Raw genomic sequence first — 27,606 nt, 5'->3', positions numbered from 1 at the left:
GCCGACGTTTCGGAGGAACGTATCGCCTCCATCTTCAAAGCAGGTGAATGGCTTGTGAATGCCGAGAGAGAGAGAGAGAGAGAGACTTTCTTCATAGTCATCGCGGTGAAAACCTCAAAACTTACCCAGAGTCTATGTTCCCCCCTTAATTTCAGAGACCAAGTTTCACACCCATACAGAACCAGTCAAAATTATAGTTCTTTATATTCTAATTTGTATGTTTTTGGACAGCAGACGAGATGACAAAGGGTTCTGGACTGAATGGTAGCAAGCATTACCCGAGTACAATCTCCTCTTATATTGTAAGATTTGAGGCTTTCACGGCGGTGACTATGAAGAAAGCAGTCTTCTGGGATTTGGCACCGTGTATATGTGGTGTTAACCGACGTTTCGGAGGAACGTATCGCCTCCATCTTCAGGGTAGAAGGAAAAATATAAGAAATCCGCAAGCGAAGAGACCGTGAAACCGGTAAAAGCAGACTGGTGTTGGAAATATAGCTGTGTATATTTCCAACACCAGTCTGCTTGTACCGCTTTTCATGGTCTCTTCGTCTGTAGATTTCTTATATTTTTCCTTCTACCCTGAAGATGGAGGCGATACGTTCCTCCGAAACGTCGGTTAACACCACATATACACGGTGCCAAATCCCAGAAGACTGCTTTCTTCCTCTTATATTATTGTATTGTACTGGAAATTCTCCATTTTCCTGAATTATTTTCAAACACAAGCTTTAGAAACTGAACCTGTTTCCATCATTATGTGTAAAGTAGGAAAGGTTCCTAGTCATATGGATCAGATATGTTGCACTTGAAAATAAATTTATGATGAAGGCCAATGTTAGAAAGAAGTTACGGTTATTGTGAGACTGCGTGTATCAAAAGGGGGCACGCTGTAACGTAGTTGGTTGAGAGGCTATGCTACAAGCCGGAAGGTAGCAGGTTCAAGTCCCTATGAGGTCACTGGATTTTTTTCAATTGACCTAATCCTTCCAGCAGCACTATGGCCCTGGGGTTGAACTCAGCCTCTAACAGAAATGAGTACCAGGAATTAATTAAATAATCTTCCTGGGGACTAAAGCGGGGCCGGCATGCAAGTCTGGCAACCTTACCGCAATCTTCGAGCCGACTGTCTTGATAATGTGGGACCCTCAAGGTGTCACAATCCTACAGGCCTTCACAGCCTGATACAAGGATAGCTTTACTTTTTTTTTACTTCACTTACGCGGTGTATCAAAAATGTGATTCCCAACTAGCCGTGAACACATTACCGGAGTGGCAGCTATAGCTGCAACCTCATTTTAATGTCCCATTAAGGTAAAAGGTAAAACTATCCCTGTAATATGCTGTGGAGGCCCAGTGTTGTGAGGCGTCAAGGCTCCTACATTTTCTCTAGACAATCGACTTACAGATGGCAGTGAGGCTGTCAGCCCTACGCACTGGCCACCCTTCTCCCCTAGGAAAATTCCTGGTACTCATTTCTGTTAGAGGTTGAGTCAACCCCAGGACCATAGTGTGGCTGAAATGATTAGGTCAAGTGAGAAATCTAACCACCTCAACAGGAATAGAACTCGCGACCTGCCACCTTGTAGCATAGTTCCTCAACCAACTATGCTACCATGTGCTCCATGTCTTATTAATATGTACAACTTTCAATCAAAACATTTTTCAGTATGATAAATATTTAAACAAATCCAAAGAAATAATGTAATCGGTATTGGATGTGAAGTTCTCACAGCGGTATGGAGGGTTCTATGCAACTGTGTAGTCCAGTGAAAGTCAATTGATACTTCACACGAACATCACCGACTGCATGGTGTTACACCCCAAAAGGCAGAACTCTTCACAGTAATCTGTAGGTTCATTAGTTTCATAGCAATATGATATGAGGTTTTCAAAAAAATTTCAGATTCGTATCATAGTGTTCTGGGTTATGACATCATGTAGAATGTATTAGAAGCACTTCTTACTGCATTAATTAGCTAGCAAACTTCAAACTGATTAAATCGGTGGCAGAGTCTTGACATTTTAGCACTTCATTTGCTGTAGTAATCACATAAACTTTGAACTTTAACCTAAGATTAAGTTTATGACATATTCAATGTCACTAAAACTCAACATAACCACGCTAATGTGGCATACCACAGAGTTACCCATCATTTTTAAATATCAGAATATTCTACAATGTTTACAGTGGTTCTGATAAGGAATATGATTCATCTACACAAATTCCATCTCCAATGATTCAATTCTGAAGATATTTTTAGGTACATCACACCAGAACTTAACTGCCTCAACAGAATCACTCCATCAGAAAACTTAAATTTCTAAGTTGTTCAATTTGAAAATTAATTGTTTATAAAAGCTGGAACACTTCACTGGAAACTTGCTATGTGCTTCATAATTGGAGTTCTACACCTGGCAGAGGACAATTTGTCCTTCCATTAATACACCCTGAAGAGCATATGAAAGAATGAGAGAGAATTTTAAAAGATAAATCAATAACTGAAGGAATAAGATGGTGTGGGCACATTTATGACTGAATGAATGAAGAGAGAATTGCAAAGTTTACGAATATGAAAATAAAGGGAAACATTCAAAAAGAAGAGGTTAAAGAAGTTGTCAAGCAGAAGGAGAATCTTAGTCATAAGCGGACACACACAAAAATGGGATCATTTGAACAAGATTATTCTCATATCCTTAATTACTGTGCAGCCATTCGTGCATCCTATTCATGTGTACTGTTCATGTCAGTTTTCTAATGCTCTCACTGAAGGGCCTCCTAGGAGAGGATAGGAGAGGTGGCTGTTACGATGCTGTGCTCAAGCACTTGTCTGTTCTACATCCAAACCAACACACACTTTGATAATCTGCAGTATTATATAGACACAACAGGCCAAAAATTACAGAACTCAAGGTCAATATTTTCTATCAGGTGAATACCTGCCATGCCATAATGAATTACTTGCCAGATTTCATTTATACAAGAGAGCTGGTAAGTGCTGGGGCCAGGCCGCGCCATAGCTCAAGTGGTTAGTCGCTGGCTTTCCACCTCAGCGGCCCGGGTTAGATCCCGGGTCCAGTCAAGTGGGATTTGTGGTGGACAAAGTGGCACTGGGACAGGTTTTCTCCGAGTACTTCGGTTTCCCCTGCCAATCTTCATTCCACCAACTGCTCCACAATCACCCTCACCTATCATCTGGGGCTGGTACAATAGGCCAGAAGTGGCTGCAGTACAAGGGACTTAGTCCCACTCCACTAGCAATAAGAAAAAAAAAAGTGCTGGGGCCAGAAAAACTGATGCGAACAGTACTGGAGGTACTTTCCTTAGGAGTATGGTGGCTGGAGAATGAAACTGACCATTCATCTTCATGATGTGATAGGTTAAGTATGCATGGAGCTTTATCTCCATGCCCCTTATATACCTCCTTCATGGTGTACTGTATAAGCCATTGGGACAAATTTATCTTTGCCTTGGACAATTTGGGTTTATTCAACTTTGGAAGTTATAGAAAGATTATGTCATGCCAAGAGATTCGTATCAACTTAGTGACTACAAAGTGATTCTAAATGTTAAAATCAAATATGAGATAGGTAGGGCATGTAACATGCATGAGAGAGCTGAAAAATGCATACAAAATTCTACATGGAAACACTAAAAGGGTACCACTGAGAACCTTGGTGTAGTTAGTTAGTTAGTTAGTTATTGGAGCGGGTGGGTTTCCCCATGCACTGAGACCAGTATTGGTCCATTGTGCTTCCCTCTATGATATTCTACCAGTCTCTATACCCTACCGATATTGGTGCGTACCATCAGTCCCGACCGAGCCAGCGAGTTCGGCCTCTACTGGCTTGGCGGTATCTATAATGCTTCCCCCATCTATCAGAGGCGTTAGAGACTACTGTTGGGCGGGAAATGTCCTTGAATTTAGCTCAGTGACCTCCTTTGGAGATATGAGGTTCTTTTACGTGCCATAAAGCTACGACACGGGACCCACGGCTTAAAGTCCCTCCCGGAGGGCTTGTTCCCTGAATTTTTCCGCCCTTAAAAATTCCACGACCTCCGCCAGGTTTGAACCCGCGTACCACGAGTCATGAGGTGGGAACGTTACCTCTAGACTACGGAGGCTGCTAGGACCTTGGTGTATATGGTAAAGATAATATTAAAAAAGACCTTAAATAAACAAACCACATGAGTGTAAACTGCTTTCATCCAGCTCATGGTACAGGCCAATGGCAGGGCTGATGAATACAGAAAATGAACTTTTAGTTTCTATTAAATGTGGGCCACTTCTTGACAATAAGTCACAAACTACCAGTTCAACGAGGCCTCTGATACACACAGTAAATCGGACATGCAAAAATAATAATAAATTGTATTATAACCTGTCTCATGATTTCCTGCTGGCGAAGTTTTAACCGTTCTCGTTCCATCTGTAATGACTGGAGCCTGATCTGTTGGCAAACTTGAGACTGTGCTGACAGAGGCTGAATCCAGCTGGTGCTTTGTTGTGGCAACAAGGAGCCTGCAGGGGACTTTTGGAGGTGCAGAGCTGCAAGCAAGAAATATATCATATAATCTACTGTAACAGACTATTCTTACATATTGCAGTATACTTTACACCAACAACAGCATCCATTCATATTAATACTGGGCTAAAAATGGCTATCTGCACTTGAAAGTGAACACACAACCTTGACTTTATGATGTAATGACTGATTACATAACAGATATATAATGTGGGAGTATTTAATAATTTAATTCAATATTAATTAACTTTTAAACACATACATTACTATGGAAACATCAAAAGCAAACCATATTAAAATTCTATACAGTAATAACAGAGAATATACCTTTCTATGCATCCAAATATTTGATGTTAAACAACAAAAAATGAGAAGGAAAAAAAATAATTTTCTCAGAGAAAAACAGACCATAAACATATATTAGATATATACAGATAACAATACAATAATAAATTACCAATAGAAAGGGCTATACTACTGAGAAAGAATACCTAAAAACTAAATTTTAAAGCTGCCCTAAAAATATGAACCAAAGGGAAGAAGATATCAGGGGCACCAGAAAGAAAGATGGACAGGTTTAATCCTTGTAACTGGAAGGGTCTAATTCATTATGTTACTGTAACATGATGATTATGATGATAAACCACAAATCTCATTTCTCTTATTCAGATTGTTAATTTCTGAACTATGAAACCATGCAGTCATAAAGGCATATAACAATGTTTTGATATAACATACTCCCTCCATCTTCATGATGAGGTTAAGTGACTAACTAGTTATAGAGACAAGTTTCAAATATGGTGGTCACTGGGACCTAAGAGTGGGGTCTGATCTGGACCAACGCAGATGACGAATGGGAAAGCAGCTCTTTTCGGGGATTCAACTATATTTCTCATCACAAGTGGGAAATGGAATCACAAATGTGTGGTCCTGTAATTAAAAATTTCCAGGGCAGTCTGACATACAGTTAAAAGTTGAAAGAAATGGGTATAAATCATGATATGAGGCAGTTCTCAGTGTTACAGACACATTTACACTTCTGAATGCTGAACTCAACAACAAATGGCTCATGAAATGCACACACTTAAATGGGCTAATGCTTCCATCTCTGAAGACGAAAATTAAGGAAGCCATATGAATTTAATTTGCAAGAGAAATCTTGAAAGTTAGATACTTCTCCTGTAAATTAAATCATCAACCAATGCAACAATGCCTTTCAGAGAAGTGCCAGGGTGGTTCCAAACCACGCTGGCTCGACTACAGCCCTGATCAACAGAAAACATGCCCTTTAGAGGGACTCTATTAATCAGTGGCGTTCCTTGCACAAAGCCAAATGTGTTTCACACAGAATGCAGTTGTACTTGAAAATGATAGGTCAGTAGCCAACAGCATTTGTAGGAAACAGTGGTACAGACTATGTTGTCAGAATGGCATCTGTGTTACATATCAGAAGCATGCCAAGAAGTAGCTAGGCAGTGGCTGCATCCACTTTAACTCTAACTAAGACCCTGCTGTAATCTACACACATTCTACAGCCCTTATCTCAGTCACTGGCCACTAAATGCACCCACATTCTGTTGACAGCAACCTGGTCTAAAAACAAGAATGGTAAAATGAAGGAAATATTCAAATTTCCTGTAACAGAAGTGTATAAACAACCACTCAGTCTGCTCACCTTCACACACATAAAGTGTTTTCAACAAGTTACATTACTGTACAACATGTATGCCCAATGGAGAGGGGCCATCTATGAAAATGTCTAGGCAAACCACAGCGTACCGTTTACACTCCTTTACTTCTCAGAACAATATAATCCAAAAGCCTGAATTTGCACCAGCTCCGTATTAATTTGGTGACATAACCAATACTGGCATGAGGACAACGTCCCCAGAACATAAGCCTTCCATTGTAACCGCACAACAATTTCTTCTTCATTTAAAATGTGTATTCAAATAAAGAGTACAATCTTCAGGGGTGTGATGCCATGTAGTCTGGATGAAATTTACCGACGTTTTGGAGCCTACTGCCTCTATCTTCAGGGTCAATGGGTAAGCTATGCAGGCAATAAGGAACAAATAAACTACAAACTGAGCTTGCTGCTTGATTAGCTTCATTTGCGATACTTTACGATATTATACCCGGTTGAGTTCTGTAACTTGGTAAGATAGGAAATAAGGTTCTTTCTTTGACGTCTGAAACATTTTCTGGTCAACTAAATTAAGGTATGAGGACAGATCGGGATGTTTTCATAAATTTATTTCTCTCAAATCATACATAAAGCAGTATACTACACATTCAGGAATGTAATCCACATTAGAGTCACTTTTTCCATATAATCTCCCTGTATATTGAGACATATCCCACTGGTAAACCAGTTTACTGATGCCATCTTGAAAGAACTATGTTTGTGTGGGGTTCCTCTGTAGTTTCCATAACCTTAAAATATACTTTTTCAATCAAGAACCTGCATGACGTCATTTTAAGGGGGCCAAACACGTGGTAGTCACTAACGGCCAGAAGAGGGCTGTGCAATGGATGATGCAGAACCTCCCAACAAAAATTTTGCAAGCAGTTCACTGTTCACAAAAGTAACTTCCTAACCTGCCCCCATATATCCACTTAGTGTTTAGCTTTGTCTGTCATATGGTGGATGAACAAACATTTAAATTGGCACAATAAGCTGTAACCTTTCATTAGGAATCTAGGTAACCTTGAATGTTTTTGTTCACCATGGCAAGGCAGCTAATATGAATATTATAATGGCTTGCTATCCATAATACCAGTGTTTCCAAGCTACCAGGTTAAAACATTGCAATTTTCTAGCATATACTATTGTTTCCTGCACCTTCACTTACGGACATACTAGCTGATTACCTGGGCTGTCAAAGCATATTTCTTACTCAGCAGAATATTCATTCTGGAAGATAAGCAGAACATCTGTGTACTGATACTGGATTAGTAACTGAAATTTTAGGAGCTATATTTTTCTAAATAAAAACGTAAACCTTGTCCTTTTGCAGATTTTTAATAAGTGACTTTTATTTTTAGGAACTTTAATATTAAACATCTGAAAGCTGTAACAGATTAACATAAAAAGTAGGAGATGTGTTTCTATTTCTCTAAACTTCATCAAATGCAAAACAAGAAAGAACTTCAATTCTATAATCATGCCAAATTGGTTGAAATGAGTGCAACTGTGTGGAAAAGTACATAGAACAAACAAACAGACTCACTCTTCTTTACAGATATAAATGTTTAAAAAGAAACAAAATTTCTTTCCACATTCCTTCAAATTTTTCTGCTTCGATTTTAAATATGGATGCTGGGTAAACATCCCTTTTGCTGACGGATACTATAGCAAAAAGGATGATGCCTCAATGCAATGGGATACTGTAAACACGTCCCTTCTACTATGAGAATACCCACCTTCATTCAGGTTTACAGATCTCTGCGTAGTATTTTCAAGATCTGAAGATGGTCATTATAGAAGTCAACCAGACACAACTGTGCAAACAGTGACAAAATCATGTTCACATTGTAAACAAGAAAGAATTAAGAATCGCCAATACAGGATACTTGAGAATATTGCTACTTAGAGCAACAGTAAATATTTATGAATCTGATTTACGAGAAACTGTACTGTTATGCAAGAGACCTTCCCTGTCCTACTCACTCCTGCAACACTTGAATGCGGGCAGAATTAAAATCGAACACCCTGTATAATCAGTGAAACTGTAGTGTGATCATGGGATGTAGCTTGCGTGCCATCCCTGCGGTCATGAGCCGGATAGAATGGTGGACTTTAGGGTCATATCTTTATTATTGCTTGTAGAATGCCTACCCTGTGTTGCTGCTGGGTTTATCACCGTACAAGTACAGTGTAGCAGATATTCTTACAGGGCCAAAAATCCCATTCTCGTGCAGTATGAGGATTTATTCTTGATTCGTAAATTCAAAGATGGTGATCAAAAATTTCAGAGATAATATAGCAACGAAGGCCGGCTCTGTGGTCTAGTGGTCGGAGTTTCTGGCTACAGATCCAGAGGTCCCGTGTTCGATTCCCGTCGCTACCAGATTTTCTGAGAAGTAGTAATTCTGGAACGGGGTCCACTCCCTCGTGAGGATAACTGAGGAGCTACTTGAATAGAAAAGTAGTGGCTCCGGTCTAGAAAACCGAGATTAAAGACAGTGGGAATCCGTTGCGCTTACCACGCGACACCCTCTATGCGTAAAAGTTTGCACTAACTTCGCCGACAAGCGGCGGTCGCTCGGTCGGTATAGTTCGCTTGCGGACTAAAAGCCACTGATTTTATAGTAGCGAACGTGATAGGAAAGTGATTATGAATGATGAATCGGCACTAGCAAGGAAGTGCTGGTGGCCAACTTCAAAGCATAATCCCGACATTTGCCTGGAAGAAAATAAAGTAGACCAATATAATATTGTCAAGTATCGGGGTTGCGTGACTAATAATAATGGGTTTGGATTCGATGATTTCGTTTATTGACACTTCTTTACAATTACAATCACTGACTGTCTACGATTCGCTCCATTCCTTAAATGGACTACGAGTACCTACTCTTCCACTGTAACTAACCACGAATGAATTCCTACTCACACACTGAAGTCTCTTACGATTTACGTCTATGACTGAACTTAATTCACGAATGAACTCTTCTATAACTACGGGAGGACCGAACAGCGGCCACCATCACAAACAGTTAATTGCCATTCTCCCGTTGTCACGAGAATATCTTTGTTAATATTCGTTGCAGCGGGAACGTGTGGTAGCGAGCCGTTGCCTAGCAAATTGACTTCCACTTCTGTTCGTTGTTATTCCGACTTCCAGGCGGTGTTTACCGAGCAGCTGGAACAGATCCGTTAATCAGGAAGTTTTCGAAAAATCAATACAGGTTTTCCCCGATTTACCTGAAAGTTGCGATCCCAACAGCAACCGCGTTCCTCGAAATTTCTGCTCCCCTTTTAGTTTTACTGACTTCAAATTCCATTAAAAATAAACTATTAACTTCGAGTCCCGGTAGGGGCAAGATTTCTTTTCTGCTCTCCACGTCGTGCAGACTGGTACTGGAGCCCACTCAGCTTCCTATCCAATGGGCACTGAGAGCTCTTTCCTCGAGGGTAAAGAGTCCGAGGCGTGAAGGTGACCATTCACCTCCAACCAAAGCCGAAGGTCAACAATCTATCAATCTATCTACGGCTCTAGAGCTCTTTGTTGGGCCTTGGCCCCTTTCTTAGTTTATTCGTCTTTTACGCAGTCGGTGGGACTCCTTGGACAGGGGGGGGGGAGCCCGTCACAAGGCTGCTACCTACACACAGGACAGCATAAACGCAGAATAAACGCACACAAACATCCATGCCTCAAGTGGGATTCGAACCCACGATCCCAGTGTTTGAGCTGGCGAAAACAGTTCACGCCTCAGACCGCGCGGCCACTGAGATCGGTGAAGGTCAAGGTCCCTCATATGCCTTCACGGCCTAGTGCTTAGTTAAGCACGGGGACTTTCTTTCATTTATTTATTCATTCACTCATGGACCTGAGCCATTCTTGAGAAGCCACCAGTAGTGCAGCTATTCAAGAACTTCCCAGCATTTTATGGAAGCCGAAGGTTCATTGCCGTGTTCACAAGAGCCCTCCACCGGTCCCTATCCTGAGCCACATCAATCCAATCCTATCTAAGATCCATTTTAATATTGTCCACCCACCTACGCCTTGGTCTTCACAGTCGTCTCTTTCCAACTGTCTTTCCCACGAATACAGGGACTTTACATTTATTAACTTTATTATTTACAAATTTAATACCATTTCGAGATCTGAGCTCAGGACAACCGAAATACTAAACTGGACTGCCGACCATTCGGCCATGACGCTTAGCTTCCTGCACTAACTACGCGTGCTTACACGAAATGAGGTGCACAGACTTTAAACCATTCGGCGCAAAGTGCATGCCGTCTGTTGTAGTTTCGTGGTAGTCTTCCTGGAAGAGAAATGTTAATAAGGCAAGTAAACATGATGGGACAGAGAATATTGTCCAGTACGTAAGAAAAAACAAGGCACGCTTGTATTATGTTACTGTAACTGCGCACAATACGCGTATGTGTGCCAGGTCAAGCATCAAGCGTCTACACTTCTACTCCACAACCAGTTTCGAATCACACCATAGTGACGTGATCGCTCCACTGCAGTAGACTTATTGTGTCCACAACAATGTTGATGGCTCACTGTTGGTGCGACAATTTAATTCCCGGAATGACCCTGTGAAAGCAAAATTTGCTTAACTGTGCACTAGCGGCTGCTATCGCCACTGCCGGAAACAGTCATGAAGATCGTTTTCCGGAATACCTCGCAGTAACGTTGTGAAGTTGCATAAGCAAATCTTTGTCCCTTCAGAGCAGCTGTTTTTTTTTTTAATTTTGGAAAGAGCCAAACGTCGGATGATGCTAAGTCAGGTGAATAGGGTGGATGGTCCATTTTTGTAATATATTTCTTAGCCAGGAACTCGCGAACTCTTAACGCATCATGCGCAGGTGCATCGTCATGGTGGAGGATCCACCTGTCTGGCCAGAGTTCGGTCTTTTCCTCCCAACAGATTCCCGTAACCTTGTCAGCAACTTCCAAATAACACTGTTGCTTCACCGCCTGTTCATGCTCTGTCCACATTTGCATCTGTTCTTTGCGTTTCTGGCTGCCCACTTCTTGGGTCATCTTGAACACCATCTCGCCCTTCCTTGCCCCGCCTATGCCAGGGGTCTCCAAACTTTTCGAAACGCGGACCACATTAGGTAATTCAGCACTTTCAACGTGCCGGATAAAATCACATCGCGGGCCGGATGTGGCCCGCGGGCCGTAGTTTGAATACCCTTGACCTATGCCATTAAATACACTCAATTTCTTCATAGCCTATTCACCATAAGCCACTGTTAATAGGTCTAACGTTTCACCAGCACTTTTACCAATCCTCACATAAAACTTTGTTTGTCCGCTGTTTCCCACTGACAGTATACCAGGGAAACGTACTGCTTTATCTGCTTGGGAGCGAACGACTCATTTGGTTTGTGGCTCATGTAAACGCCAGTTGGAACATGTCCAAACGTGATTGGGTGCATGAGTTTGCCTGACACAACACCCCTGCGACACGCTTCGGCCATTCCGGGAATTAAATTGTCACACCTTGTAGATCGTTAGTTCATCAATAGAAGATCACTATTTTATTTTTTACATATGATGGGGGCCAAATCGCCACATCGGAGATCCCGGTGAACGTTCAGGGACTTTTAAATTAATGTATTTTGTGAAATCCTTAATCAACGCGATAAATATGATTTGCTGCATCAACAATAATTAAAGAACTAACTTCATGTGAAGCCACAAGTCGCTCACCCACTCAAGAATTTCCCAACATTTTATGAAGGTTCACAAGAGCTTTCCACTGGTAAATATCCTGAGCCAGATTAATCCAACCTATTTCTCTAAGATCCATATTAATATTATCCTCCTAAACACAACTAAGTCTACGTCTTCTAGGGACCTCTTTCATTCTGGCTTTCCCACGAAAAACCTACACATATTCCGTTTCTCCGTGCGTGCTTCATGCCCTGCCAATAGCATCCTTATTGACTTGATCATTCTAATTACATTTGGCGAGTAAAAGTTACGAAGCTCCTCATATTGCAGTTTCCTCGCTGCAGCGATATATCGAACCAGAACTACGACATAAACATTTTGCGAGCAGCTGAATATGAAGATCACTGTTGTCCGGAATGTAAGACCGTGAAGTGTGGTATTTTTGTACCTAGACTATACAGCTTCCAATGGTAGGAAGATCGATAAATTGGATATGATATAAAGGGAAGTGACGTTGGCCTAATCGAGGCACTATCTCGATACTTGCCTAAGACTGAGGACAACCACGAGAAACTTCAGTTAGGATGGATTGTGCACCTCCCGAATACGGCGACTATGGGGTATTACCGTTGTGAAAACCCGCCCTATGCGAATTTAACACGGAAGTGCGTCACAGTTCCGGTAACACGTGTCTACATTGTGGCTAAGTAACGCAAGACTGGAACACGTTAAGGCGTCCTTACATCGGACGGAAACGTTTATACTTCGATCATGATTCCATGAAATGTACAACATATATCAATAAGGTAAAGGTAGAAGGTAATGTTGTCCTTGTGTTTAATTACTAACCACGCCATGAAGACGTCTAGAGGAGTGGAGGTATAGCTCCACCATTCTCGACGCCGGCATTAGATAGGTAACTGGTCGGCTTCATGGCCCCTCCCGCTTTAACCACGGAGAAAGAAGCCTCGGTGTCAGACGTAAACTGGGTAAGTCCCAGAGCCGGTCTGGACGCTGTAGAGTAGAGAAAAATTCCTCGCCCCTGCCGGGAATGGAACCCAGTACCCAGGCTCCTGTCAGGTAGCGACAAAATGACTTCCCGCTGACCGAAAGACGGGAATATTTTTCAAGATATCTGATTCATATAGGATCTCTTTCTTGCTTACACCAGACGCGACAGTCAATATGAGGCCTCTACCTAACACAGGACAACACAAACACACATACATACCATACATCCATGCCTTGTGTGGGATTCGAACCCACCATCCTGGCTTCCGAGCGTGCGAAGACAGTTCATGCCTTAGACCGCTTGGCTTTCGTGGCCGGCGATGTAAGAAAACTTCAGAAATTAATCGAACCCACGACCATGAAGATCGGTCTCATTTAAACGCATCTCATGTATCCTTGCGCGTTGATGAAACAGCTTATTGTGTGTATTTGTATTGACTGTCCAGTCCACAGCAGACGTGACGTGTTAGTACTTCCTAAAAGGAAGGTCATGCAATGCACTGATCTAAATAGTGAAACACAATGCAGCCATATTACACATTACTATGCTCAAAGAAACCATTTTCATATGGGTGATATCCTTGATAAAAACACAAAAATTCACACACAGAAAAGTGCAATAGCCCTCTATGTTTGGGATTGGTTCATTAACATATGGTACCATTCATCTTCGCGGGCCACGTCATTACGAACGCGTATAAACAGATTTGTCGGGCTCTGTACATATTGTCCGTGCCGGATTCAAATAACGCGCCTACGTAACTACAAGTGATTCCTTTTCCCTCACTTCAAACTTTGTCTTTGGTTCCTCGAATATTAACATCAAAGAGTTTGTATCCCCAGCTCACAACATGGATTTACGAACGTGTGTTTGTGGGTGATGTGTGTAGTCAGAGGTATTGCGCTGGGCATACTCCCCACACAAAGGATCCTATCGAATATACAGTATTAACCCTTCATAAGGCAGTAGTAACTGCATTACATGCAAGAAGACTACGGTTAAACGCCGTTTCTCTCTTAAGAAGTAAATAAGTAAATATGGTTTAAGGTCTTTCATTCTGGTCCGTCACACTAACCAATTAACAATCAAGTAATTAACTGGAACGTAGCTATCTTGGACAAAGTGAAGTTTTGTGTGTTGGTGATTTCTTTTTCTACTATAAATGCCTCTGATGATGGCTCCGTGGTGAGCCGAAACATGTAAGGCAGGTGGTGACGAGGTGGAAAACTTAAAAAAGTGTCACATTTGACGGAAGGAACTTGATTGTTAATTAAGTAAATATGGATTTCGTCCTGAGAATAACAAACGATTTAGTTAACTATCAATAACAGCCCCCCCCCAACCAATTTTTGTTAACAGATAAATTATGTATTCCTTGCTGACGGAAAAGAATTTTAAATATTCACTGCATAGATCTCTCACTTGGTGCATGGATGTTTGTGTCGTCCTGTGTTGGCTGTGTCCTCGAGATGAAACTATCCTTAGTCCAGGATACCTACAAATGAAACGCTCATTGATTTATGAGCTTTTCAAGGAAACTATCGACCTGCTCCCACTAAAACTTGTTTTACGATTAATTTGGTTTCAAGAATAAAACGAAACACAAAATACTTTATTTGAGCCTTCAAAGCCCAGTGGTTACTATATGTAACACCCGCTTTAACACACAAAAACTCTGTATTCTGCTCACAGAGTGTATTTGTGTGTTCCGTATGGTTCTCACAATAAACAGCGACTGTTTCCCTAAACAGCATTAACCGGTTGGGCTTTGCAGCAGAGACGGAATGTGTTTCCTGTGAGGTACGCACTGAGTTTTCTGCCCACAGATTGTATTTGTGTGTTCCGTATGGTTCTCACAATAAACAGCGACTGTTTCCCTAAACAGCATTAACCGGTTGGGCTTTGTAGCGGAGACTATGTGTTTCCTGTGAGGCACGGACTGAATTCTCTGCCCACAGAGTGTATTTGTGTGTTCCGTATGGTTCTCACAATAAACAGCGACTGTTTCCCTAAACAGCATTAACCGGTTGGGGTATGTAGCGGAGACATGATGTGTTTCCTGTGAGGTGCGAACTATAATTCTATATACTCGTATTGTTTAGAATAAATTCAGTCTTTAAAGGGTTAATACAATTATTTACATGAAGGATGCACCACCGCCATTGCACTGATGTAGGAACACAGTAAATGGATTCGTTGGCCTTCTGATAGCAGAACATAAAATGAAGGAAACAAACTGTAAATTTAGAGGAAGTTTAGGTCATTTAATTTACGTACTGTGATTCGCGGAGAGTCTGAGAACGCGCATGCGCTGCACGAGGGACGGAATGGCGGTGCGGGACCACATAGCAGTCGCTGTAAAACAAGAGACGATCACAAGACACACAAACACAAACCTAACCTATTCCAATTCCACAAAACTTTCTTTAAATCTATAAGGACATAAGTCACGCTACTGGCCACAAGCTACGACCAATTACACACGACAAAATGACTTACGAACCTCTCTTCACTTCAACTGCCCGAAGTACCTAAATATAAGAAGTAAAAAATTTTGTTTCCAAGTTATGTATTTTGAATTAATTCATTAAACCTTCGATATGGACAAAAGAAAAGTACTTTTTTTTTCTTTTCTTTCCGCGAGCGCGCAGTCCAGCATAGGAATCTGATGCTCATCGCGTAAGTCCTGCCGACCCACAACGCATAAGTTAGCTTCACGGTTGCGCTGACCAGGAAACAGTGTACAGCGTCACTATACTACATGTAGTCTATTTTCTACAGTCCCTGAAAAGGGCGAGGCACTTCGCATGCCAAACGGTTTCTATCTGTGTTCGTATTGTCAAGTGTCCTGTTTTTAATTAAATTGCGTTGCTTGCAGCATCTAAACTATACAGCGTCCAATAGCGCGATGAATGACAAACTGCAAAGGATTTGGAACGAACCGATCACGATCTAATGGAGGTATTTTCCTGAAGTTCACTGGAGGGGCTTAAGAACATCATGGAAACCCTCAGTTAGGAAACGTTCCGAGTCAGAGAGCTACAGCTGAAACCAGCGTACTCCACACCGCAGCAAGGTTGGGCAAGGTTCGTCATGACATGACACAAAAGTTACACTATTAGACTGAACTCAAGGTGATAAAAATTGGATTCTGTCTGAACTGAAAGCAGGCACATTGTGTTGAAGCAATATATAAATATCATACAGACTTTATTAAGGAGGCTGGCCTCAATACTGCATGTCAGTACAATGCGATTCTAAATTACTGCTTTTCCTCCGTAGGCGGGCAGAAAAGAACTGAGGTCGTTGTAGAATAACAACAGTTTCGTTTTGGGGAGGAGTGGGGGTTATTTTAGGATACTTTCAGTACAGATTGCACTGTATATCGTATAATGGTAGGATGTAAGGTAAAGGTACCGTGACAAATGAATTGCAAAGGATTTGTAAGGAAGAGGTTATGGCCTATCGACGCACTAGCCCAAGTATTTGCCTGGCTGAGCTGAGGAAAAAACAGGAAAATAAATAAAATATACAAATTTACAATGAATACAAGTCAGCCAAGGTAGCGCAGTCGGTAGAGGGACCGTGGGGTCGGAGTTCGAGTCTCAGTAGGATCAGAATTTTCTCTTCTCAATATCGTCCAGATCGGCTCTGGGGCCCAACCAGCCTACCTAATGGGTACCGGGGGCCATTTCCCCGGTGGTAAAGCGGCAGGGGCGTGAAGCTGACCACTCACCTCCAGCTAGTGTCGAGGTCAAGAAAATGTGAATCTATATTAAGCACAGGGGGCAAATTATTAAAATTAAAATATTACTTACTTACTCATGGAGCTGAGCCCTTCTGGAGGAGCCGCCAATTCTGCAGCTACTCAAGAATTTCCCAGCATTTTATGGAACCCGAAGGTTCATTACCATGTTCACAAGAGCCCTCCGCTGGTCCCTATCCTGAGCCAGATCTATCCAATCCATACCATCCCATCCTATCTCTATAAGATCCATTCTAATATTATCCAACCACCTACGCCTTGGTCTTCCTTGTGGCATCTTTCCTTCTGGTTTTCCCACCAATATCCTATACGCATTCCTCTTCTCCCCACTCGTGCTACATGCCCTGCCCACCTCATCCTCCTTGACTTGATCGTTCTAATTATACTTGGAGAAGAGTACAAGTTATGAAGCTCCTCATTATGCAGTTTTCTCCAACCTCCTGTCACTTCATCTCTCTTCGATCCAAATATTCTCAACACCCTGTTCTCAAACACCCAGAGTCTATGTTCTTCCCTTAATCTCAGAGACCAAGTTTCACACCCATACAGAACCACAGGCAAAATTATAGTTTTGTATATTCTAATTTTTATGTTTTTGGACAGCAGACGAGAAGACAAAAGGTTCTGGACTGAATTGTAGCAAGCATTATAATATTAATTGTAATTAATTGTAAATTGCATATTTTTCTCGCTTCTAATGATAACACTCTGATCAGTGTTAATGGAATTATTATTCAAAATTATTCTTTTTGTGCTTTGTGTGTGTTGTTTCTTTTCCTTTACTCGTGGTCGCTCCGTAATTGGCCTTCGGGCTGTTAGGTTAGCACGCAAGTAAAATAAACATGAGGGACCGTTATTACAAAAGTTTCCATTAATATTTGGTACTCCTCCTGATGATCGTCAGACATCAGGGTTTTAACAATATTTAATCAGCACAAGAAAACAAATCAGATATACTCAGATGGCGGCTTCAGATCTTATAATAGAGAAGTACGCGGGAAAATGAACCTTAACAAATCCTCGGTTTCCCGGCCGAACAGAAACACATTTATGAACGACTATAGGAGTGTAAACGGCAGACGGACAGCACTGAAGATGAAGTGATATATTGACGGGAATATAATAAACCTACATAAGGTTAAGGAAACAGATCCATCTGCGTATCTAGGACAACAGAAGAATCAGCAATGCTGGAATTGAATTTCATCTGAAACACATGGGAACGCTTTATTCCAACGGAACCACGAAACAATATAAGGATAGATATAATTTCATCGAAAAATATGGCCGATTGTGTAGAGAGTGTATTATGCCTAACTTATCCAACCTTATAATAAAATTGTCATCACCTTTTGTTACGTACCCTCATATTGTCTTTCTGCATGAGCTATGTATGAGCCACAAATTCGATTAATTTCTGATGGGTTTTGTCCGATCATACACAGTGTGTCCAGGTTCTGTTACGACTGTGTTCATTAAAAATACAAGACGTGAATTATTTTCAAAATTTAACTCTTTTTATTCAAAACAGCCTCCTTCTGAATCAATACATAGCTCAAATTGATTGAAAAGTTTTCGAAAACAGTCACTGTGCTCCTTTTGTGGAATCGCATTTAAAACTGCGGTAGATTCCCCTTGGATATCCTGGATGGCGTCGTGACGGTCTCCTTTCATCGCCAACTTGACTTTTGGGGACAACCAGAAATCTGCTGGAGCCAAATCTGGCGAATACGGAGGATCATCAAGGACTGTGATCCCTTTTCTGGCCAAAAAATCGCTGCTCTCGATATTCAGGTCGAATTGGAAGAACTCTCTCCCACAAACGGCTGAGGGCTCCGAGATAATAATAATCAGAATTCACTGTTTGACCTTCTGGCAGAAATTCCTTGTGAATGATTCATTTGGAATCGAAGAAAACGGCTAGCAGTGTCTTTACTCGACTCTATTGCATGCGCACTTTCTTAGGTTTCGGCTTCTTTGGGCTCAACCACGCTGCACTCTGCCGCTTTGTGAGAGGCTCATATTGAAAACACCATGGCTCGTCACCAGCAACAATCGGTTTTGTAAATTCTGTATTACTTTGGGCCGACCGTAACATGTCTTTGCAGTGTTCCACTCTGGCATGTTTTTCGTCGCCTGACAGCGCGTGCGGTACAAACCGCGCACAGACCTTCCGTCTGCCAAAATCCTGTCAAAATTTGATGCACAGTACTTTTTGGTAATCCCAAAAGCTCCTCGATGAGTCTAGCAGAAACACATCTGTCTGATGCAAGGATTTCGGTCACTTTTTTCACATTTTCTTCAGCGCGACTTGTTCTCGGCTTTGATGCACGTGGAGCGTCTTCAATGTCCTCCCTGCCGTCACGAAATACAGCATACCATCGAAAAATGTTCGAGCGACTCACACAATCACTATCGTACACACTTTTCATCATTTCGTATGCTTCTCCGGCTGTTTTGCCTAACTTCAAACAAAATTTGATGTTGGCTCCCGGTTCAATCGCCATTTTCGACGAGCGTCAAAACAGTAATATTACATTCAAGGTCAGAACACATGACGCAGCGATGCTTGCGCTTTGAAATTATAGACAGCCACAGCTGAAACTTCAAGAATCTTAACGCCACAACTCGCCAACAGATGGCACTGCAGGCAAAAAAAAAGTCCTAACGGATCCTGGACACACCGTGTACTGCTTCAAAATTGGTACAAAAAAGAATGATAACCTCCGAGACACTGGAAATTCAGCATTCAGGTCTTCAAGTATAATATCACCGAGAGAAAATCCTTTCTGAAATTTGATATTCCAAGGAAGTATATTAGCACATCACAAAGGCACCATTATTGCGTTCTTGGGCAACGCCGGGAGGAGGAAAGGGGGGATGGTGCCTGGAGCGAGGCAGCGCTGCCCTTAAATTCGTACCAACTGGAGCCCGCTCCCCCAAACTTCACGCATTGATCTCTTACACACGCCATCAACGCATGGGACCCTAGCAATAAATTCTTCGCAAGAAAGGGTTCGGCACATAAAGGGAACTGTTTAAGACACCTAGGACCACCTATCACCATCAAGGGAGTATGATAATGATTAGATCATTTTAATAACTGTAACGCCCTACATAACAGTTTAAAACCCATTGGTTCTATATGCACCAACCTGCTTCAACACAGAAACTCAGAAAACTGTCTTCAAAACAGGTTTCTTATACTTCGCTTATAACATACCTGGGGGCACGCCATGCCTTCAGTAGACAATCTAAAAAAAAACTCATTGGTTTTAGTCCGCAAGCGAACTATACCGACCGAGCGACCGCCGCTTGCCGGCGAAGATAGCGTCAACTTTAGCGGATAGAGGATGTCGCGTGGTCAGCGCAACGAATCCCCGCAGTCTTTAATCTCGGTTTTCTAGACCGGAGCCGCTATTTCCTTGAAATAGCTCTCGCAATTCGTTGAAAATAGAATCCAATAACGTTCTAATGATGACGTAATAATCAACGTCACTCGCTGACCATGACGTAAAACTAAAAGATGTTTTAAGACACAGTACACAAAATACCCATATACACCAGTCCGGTAGAAGTATATCACGAGATCCAACCCGAAACCGTGATCGTATCATCATCATTATCATCTGCAAAGGTCGAGCTCGTAAGCCCGCTCCGTCCTCAAACAGGAAGCATCTCCGAGGAATATGAGTAACTCTGTTATTACTTCAGCAGGTTACCAGCCTGTTGCAACACCAGGACTTCTTTCAGGGCTTCCTGCCCTTCTGAGAGGTTGCCTACATCCTGGATCAAAACATTTGAGAATGTTGCAATAAAGTTAACCCAATTAGCCCTCTGAATGTGTGTACATATCATGACAGCAATATATATGGATTACTTGAATTTACATGGGCACGCTGTAGTGCAGTTGGTTGTCACTATGCTACAAGCAGGAAACTCGAGGGTTCTAATCCCGATGAGGTTAGTGGGTTTTTCAATTGACCTAATCCTTCCAGCCGCACTACGGCCCTGAGGTCGACTCAGCCTCTAATATAAAGGAGTAGCAGCAATCTTTTTGGAAGGGGGGAGGTTAAAGGGCGGCCGGCGCCTAAGGCTGACCTCACCGCCATCTGTGAGCTGACTTTCTAGAAAATGTGGGAACCTCGACGTCTCACAAACTCATGGACCTCCACGGCCTGTTACAGGGATATCTTTACCTTTTTATCTTAATACACCACGGACATTAAATCAATCAAGATTAGCAATAGTGTTACTACCAAAATACGTGTAAGTCATTCAATTGGCCAGCCAGTTCAGTCCTTTCCTGACGTTTGTTACGTCTGATGAAATTATGTTAGGATTCTCTTACAAGATAGTAATACAAGAGTAAAACTGAATCAGACAAGGAGAACTAGAATTTTACTTCAAGGTTTAATTAATCTTTAATCCTCTCTCGTTAAATACATACCAAAAGCAAAATATTTGTCTGAAATAATTTATACACATTTTTAATTTATACACTTTAAGTGACAACATATTTTCCATTAGCTGCAACCAGAATTTTCCTTCAACAAGTGGCAGAAAAATATTCTTATAGGTTCGTTCTACTTTGATCCTACATTCGTAAGTGCTTAAGTTCCCAGTTTTGGAATACATTTTCTACAACAGCGTTTCTCAACTGCCGGGCCGAAAGAAATTACCGGGCCGCGGTCTCACACAGGTTGAGAACCACTGTTCTACAACATAAAAGAAATTTAAACGTCCCTCATTCTGCAACCAGCCACGTTCTCGGTCAGAGACGAGGCTCCCAAGACATTATCACATACTCATATATTTCAAAATTTTCTTAATAATTCAACAAATTAAAATTTCAGTGTTTGGCCGAGGTTTTGAAATTCCATACTAGCGCTATATATAAAGTATAATTTCAGTTCCCCTTTCAACCTCAAATGACACCACTCTGAGTGTCTGGCGTGAAGATACTCACGTATTCTGGGATCAAACCATGACGTGGTCCTAGTCTGATGGTTGATGAAGTACACCTCTCCTTCTTGAGTGGTTGCCTGGTCCCATCCTTCTGGGAGCGGTCCTAGGGAACTTGCATCGACTGACTTGGTCCCTGGAAAACCATAACACTCCTTCAATCACTTGCAATTTTTCCAATGTACAGATACTCATCCGAAGGGCAGCAACAGATGGAGAAGGGTGGTCAGCTTCAGGGCCCAGCCACAGCCCCAGCCCCAGCCCCCGGTATCCATCATTGGATGGGGGCCGGGTGGGCCCCAGAGCCGGTCCGGTCGCTATACCGACTGAAAGGGTGGGGATTCTTAAAACTTTTCTCTACAATACATCTCTCACCCTGTAAAGAACAGAGGTTAATATATGTACCACCTGCTTTAATCCAAATCGCTGCATTTTTCCAACAGACTGTACTCTCACACTTGAAACGATTCGCAGAATAAAAAGAGATTTACCTGAACAGCATTAACCAACTGGTCATTATAACTGTGAGGTAGGAAAGGTATGTTTGGAGACTTTTTCTTTTCAAAGGTAAAGTAATAGAAGGTCACATTGTGACATGCTGGGTTATGACAGCACCAAGATAGCTCGGTCGGCATTATGCTGCGGGTTCAATTCACGGCAGGGGACAGACACTTTTCTCCTAGGCATCCTAAGCCGGAAGGCCGCAGGTTTGACTCCCTATGAAGTCGCTGATTTTTTCAATTTGCTTCATCCTTCCAGCCGCACTATGACCCTGGGGTCGACTCAGCCTCTAACAGAAATGAATACCAGGAGCAAAGGGCGGCCGGCGGGTAAAGCTGACCTCACCGCCATCTGTGAACCGATTGTCTAGAGAAACTGTGGGAGCCTTGACATCTCACAACCCTATGAGCCTCCATGTCCTCCTGAAGGCCCTGAGGCCCGTATAGCCTCCTACAAAGTGGGTACCAGCGTTTCTCTTTCCTCAGCGGTAAAACGGGAGTGAAGGTGACCACCCATCTAGTATCCCGGCTATGAAGCTGTGGAGCTATACTTCTGGTCCCCCATACGTGTTCATGTAGTCGACAAGTTTACCAACACACGTCAATGAGATGAAGAAATTAGCTGCAGAAAGACCTTTCGGCGAGTTCAAATTCATCTGAATTCAGAACGGCGTGACACAGTGGATGAGAAACAATGCGAGATGATTGAATGACTCGCTTCGGGCAGTCTAAATATAGGAACAGGTGTTCCATTGGGCCCAACACAGACTGTCACCAGAATAACGCCAAAGTGACACGCAGAGATGCTGACCTTGGAGATAAGAGGCGTTGCAGCTTCAGACAGATAACAGAAATAAGAATAATTTCAGTACTCCGGCCTTACCGCCTTAGTGACAGACTCAATGCCAGAAGGTTCAAAAGTAGAAGACTGTTTCCTGCGCAAAACACCTCAATGTATACGACAAGCCTCGTAAGTAAAGTCAACGTTTCGGGGAAACATATTGTCGCCATCTTCAGGTCTATGTTGAAGACAGGAGGAGCGTATTCCTCCGAAATGACGTTCATGGCAATTCAAGTAATAGAGCTCTGTATTCATATTCGGAGGGAGGGGCTGACCGGTTCAAATTCGGCCTGCAACCAGTTATCATGATTGAGATATTGGTTTTCCATCAGTATCTCCACACAAACGCTGCGATAGCAGCCAAAATTAAGCCTTACCCCTACCAAATAATTATTTATTGTATCATCTAATCATCGGCCGCTACAGTCTGCAACACGCACCTCATTACTAAATAAACTACAAATAAATGCAAAATAATCGAAATACCGTCTGCCTACCAGAACAGACGGCGTCATCACACAAAAGTCATCAATATGAAACTTCGCGATAGCGTAGTTGGTTGAAGCACTACGCTACAAGCCGGAAGGTCGCGGGTTCGAGTCATGATGAGGTGGACTGAACTATTCCTTCCAGCCGCACTATGGCCCTGGGGTCGGCTCAGCCTCTAAAAGAAATGGGCACCAGGTATATTTTTTTTCAGTCTTTTTATCTCGTACACAATATCAAAATCCACAAGGATCGCCTCTTACGAAAGCCATCAGACCGGAAGCGTTACCTGTCCTCTCACGATATGGACTTACGCATGCGCGAGGGTACACGAGAGCCACTGGGCCACTTACGTTCACTGTTAGGAGTAATCTTGGCATTTTCCTCGGGGTTTCGCCCTGTCTATGCATAATTCGTCTTTCCGGGTTTAGAGACCCATCGTGTGTCGGCGTATATTACTGTAGTCATCTTCTGGGCGAGTGTAATACAGCTTCAACACACGGCGCGGCTAATGCATCCACTGACTGATGCCCTGTCTATACCTTGCATACAAGTTATTCACTGCAGCAAAGTGACAAGTACAAATTCCCTTACTTTGACCTGCGTGAGTGCGGGTACACTCATGCGAAATTACGCTGCACTACACTACAAGCCGGAAGGTCGCGGTTTCGATTCCCGACGTCACTGGATTTCTTCACTTGACCTAATCCTTCCAGCCGCACTGTTGCCCTGGGGTCGACTCAGCCTCTAACATAAATGAGTACCAGGAATCTTCCTGAAGGTAAAGGGCGGCCGGTCGGCGGGTAAGGCTGACAACCTCACCGCCATCTGTGAGACGACTGTCTAGAGAAAACGTGGGAGCCTCGACGTCTCACAACCCCATGGTCCTCCACGGCCTATTACAGGGATAGCTTCACCTTAATTCGGAAGAAGGTCTCGCTCGCGTCTGCAAGTCCCGCTGCGGGGCTATGTTGCCGATAAGGTCGACGTCCTGTCGAGTCATCACTGGGCAGGCAAGCAAAACCGCATGCTCATACATGGTCGCACATCGCGATGGAAACGAACGTAACGGATCCACACAATTACAGCGTAAACGGGCATTCCGGAAGCTGCATTCGCATTTCGCCTTACCCAATTCGTTCCAAGAGTCAAAACTATATGTGACACACTAAATAGTGGGCCACCATGAAGATTCACGATTAAATTAACGACAGTTGTTGCTACTTTCAAGCAGTCATAACTTACGTCCATGGAGCAGAGGCTTCAGAAGCTAACAGTAGCCAAGTTAGTCATACGAAATTCATCATATTTTCAAACCTATCATCCGTAACAAATGTTTGGGATATAACGCGGTAAAAGAGGTTCTTTTTTTTTGGGGGGGGGGTTCTGGCTTTAGGGTCAAAGCTTTAGGTTAAGCAATCTTGCTGGTTTCATGCTTGGCTTAATCTTCGATCCTGAAGATGGAGGCAGCACATTCCTCCAAAACTTCGGTAAATTTTTACCAAGCTACACTACATCACAACCAAAGAAGACTACTCACAGTCAAACAAACTCCGTGGTTTTAGTCTGCAAGCGAACTATACCGACCGAGCGACCGCCGCTTGTCGGAGAAGTTAGTGCCAACTTTAGGGGGTAGAGGGTGTTGCGTGGTCAACGCAACGAATCCCCAAGGCCATTAATTTCGGTTTTCTAGACCGAAGCCGCTATTTCCTTGAAATAGCTCCTCAATTATCCTCACGAGGCTGAATGGACCCCGTTCCAGACCCATTACTTCTCAGAAAATCTGGTAGCGCCGGGAATCGAGGCCGGACCTCTGGATCTGTAGTCTGGAGCTCTGACCACTAATCCACAGAGGTGGTCACCGCTGTTGGAAGTACTAGGGGTCTGTACCGCCACACAACAAACTTGGGTTTGATTAGTGTATAATAAACGATTGAATCAAATATAATAATTTCTTTCGTTTAAGCATCAATGGCCCTACAGCCCTTTTTTTGGCCCTGGCCTTTTTTCAGTTTTGTGATCATTTTTACACAGTCAGTAGGACTCCTTGGACGGGGGGACAGACACTCGTAAGATCTCTACCTACACACAGAACAACACAAACAGAATATAAGCACACACAGACATCCATGCCTTTAAGTGGGATTTGAACCCACGATCCGAGTTTTCAAGAGAGCGAAGGTCATGCCTTAGACCGGGCGGACACCTTTATCGGCCAAATAAAATAATACGATCTGTTTATTATACCAAACACACTATAAATTTCGGTCTAGTTGATCATCATCAGGTGGGTATAAATAAAAGAATAAATATATTACGTTACTGCTGAATTATATTGTGGCATGTACACTCCGTGCTAGGAAACGACAGCGAAATAAGCAGCAACACAACAGCCGTTGCTAAGTAATGACTCTACCGTTGCTAGGCAATGGGTAAGTAGCGATCACGTGCGCTTTCCAACAGTAGCGAAAGCAACCGAGGAACGATATCTTCAACGCGGTACGTGCCGAAATGTTATAAGCAGGCTAATTCTAGTTAATCGAGAGTTGCTGTAGCTGAGGCACAGAGACAGTTCGGGAACCCAGAGGAAGGGTAAAGTCCGATGTTTGAAGCCGTTACCAGACAACGACTGGTGAAGACACAGCAGGCTGAGAAGACTTAAATATGTGTTCTTTGTGTACTGTAGAGTGTAGTCACGAGTTGTGTGTATAAGTGTTCAATAAATCCCATTACCAATCCAAACCCCGTCTACAGTCACTCCATAAAATCGTGATAATACGATCAAAGAACTTCACATCGAACAAAACTTTATTGCTGTTCTCCTAACCCCGTCGACGTTTTCCCAGTAGATTCTAGGCCGGTACATTATTACAAAGTTACTCGACTGTATTTTAAACAATTTCAAACGTCGGTAGGAAATTCTATTACGATGTATGACGTAACGTGGTTCGCAGAGTAGCCGAACTTTATCAAATAAGCAACAGCACATGTGACTGTATCTTGAGTGAGCACGTAACCTGAAGCCGACGGTAGAATGATTAGCTCGCATCTTCATTGATGAGACCGGCAGGCAACTCAGCAGGCCACCTGCGTTGTGCGCTCCATTCTTACCTTGGGCAGGTGGCTGCCGACTACAACGTATCACCACCTGTATTTTCTATTTGAACAGTGAACTCATCTCATGAGTGGCCATATTGCTAGTTTGTTTATGCAAATGATTTTCTTACGTCTGCTGTAACCTTAACCCTTTTACGACTGGATTTCTTCTGAACAATGTATAGAAATTCTGGAGTCCGGATAGCGAACGGCTACGTGCTGAAAGTCCGTGGTTCGAATCCCGGCAGTGTCATAATTTTATTTTCTCCACAGCGTCCAGACTTTGGGGCCCACCCAGCCTATCCAACGGGTACGGGGCGGGGTCCTCTCTCCGGTGGTAAAGAGGCAGGGGCGTGAACCTGGCTACTCACCTCCAGCTAGTGCCGAGGTCAAGAATGGCGGAGATATACGTACCTCCAGTCCCCCCATATATCTTCATGGAACAGTGCTTAATTAAGTATGCGCTGGGTCCAATTTATCTTTTGATACGAATTAAGCCCGTACATCATAGGAATGTTCCCTGTGTTCCCTGTGAGGTACGGACTGAGTTTTCTGCCCACAGAGTGTATTTGTGTATTCCGTATGGTTCTCACAGTAAACAGCGACTGTTTCCCTAAACAGCATCAACCGGTTGGGCTTCCTAGCGGAGACGCAATGTGTTCCCTGTGAGGTACGGACTGAGTTTTCTGCCCACAGAGTGTATTTGTGTGTTCCGTATGGTTCTCACAACAAACAGCGGCTGTTTCCCTAAACAGCATTAACCGGTTGGGCTTTGTAGTGGAGACGTAATGTGTTCCCTGAGAGGCACGGACTGAGTTTTCTGCCCACAGAGTGGTTGTGTGTTCCGTATGGTTCTCACAACAAACAGCGACTGTTTTCCTAAACAGCAGTAACCGGTTGGGCTTTGTAGCAGATACGTAATGAGTTTCCTGTGAGGTACGGACTGAATTTTTATAAATTATATAGAGGAAATTCAGTCTTTAAAGGATTAATGAGGGTACAAAAGTGACAGTGCTCGGCGATTACCCTTCCTGTGATAGGAGAGAACTGGA

At 42.8% G+C, this 27,606-nt stretch overlaps 1 protein-coding gene across 4 annotated transcripts in view; it reads right to left on the bottom strand.

Annotated features, from left to right (window-relative positions):
* The window catches only part of LOC111872385 (transcriptional coactivator YAP1), a 118,758-nt gene that overhangs the window by 8,736 nt on the left and 82,416 nt on the right, over positions 1 to 27,606 (bottom strand). For 3 of the 4 annotated variants that reach the window (XM_023866220.2, XM_023866218.2, XM_023866217.2), the window contains exons 3-5: positions 21,636 to 21,767; positions 15,178 to 15,255; positions 4,384 to 4,550 (exon numbers count right to left, since the gene is read on the bottom strand). In XM_023866220.2, coding sequence (XP_023721988.1) covers positions 4,384 to 4,550; positions 15,178 to 15,255; positions 21,636 to 21,767 — 377 coding nt within the window. The remainder of the gene's footprint in view (positions 1 to 4,383; positions 4,551 to 15,177; positions 15,256 to 21,635; positions 21,768 to 27,606) is intronic. The other variant, XM_023866219.2, reaches the window with a different exon arrangement.

Source organism: Cryptotermes secundus, unplaced genomic scaffold, assembly GCF_002891405.2.
Source record: "Cryptotermes secundus unplaced genomic scaffold, Csec_1.0 scaffold247, whole genome shotgun sequence".
In the NCBI taxonomy this organism is placed as follows: domain Eukaryota; kingdom Metazoa; phylum Arthropoda; class Insecta; order Blattodea; family Kalotermitidae; genus Cryptotermes; species Cryptotermes secundus.
The sequence above is the reverse complement of the archived record's forward strand: the minus strand, read 5'-3'. Positions and strand labels throughout refer to the sequence as shown.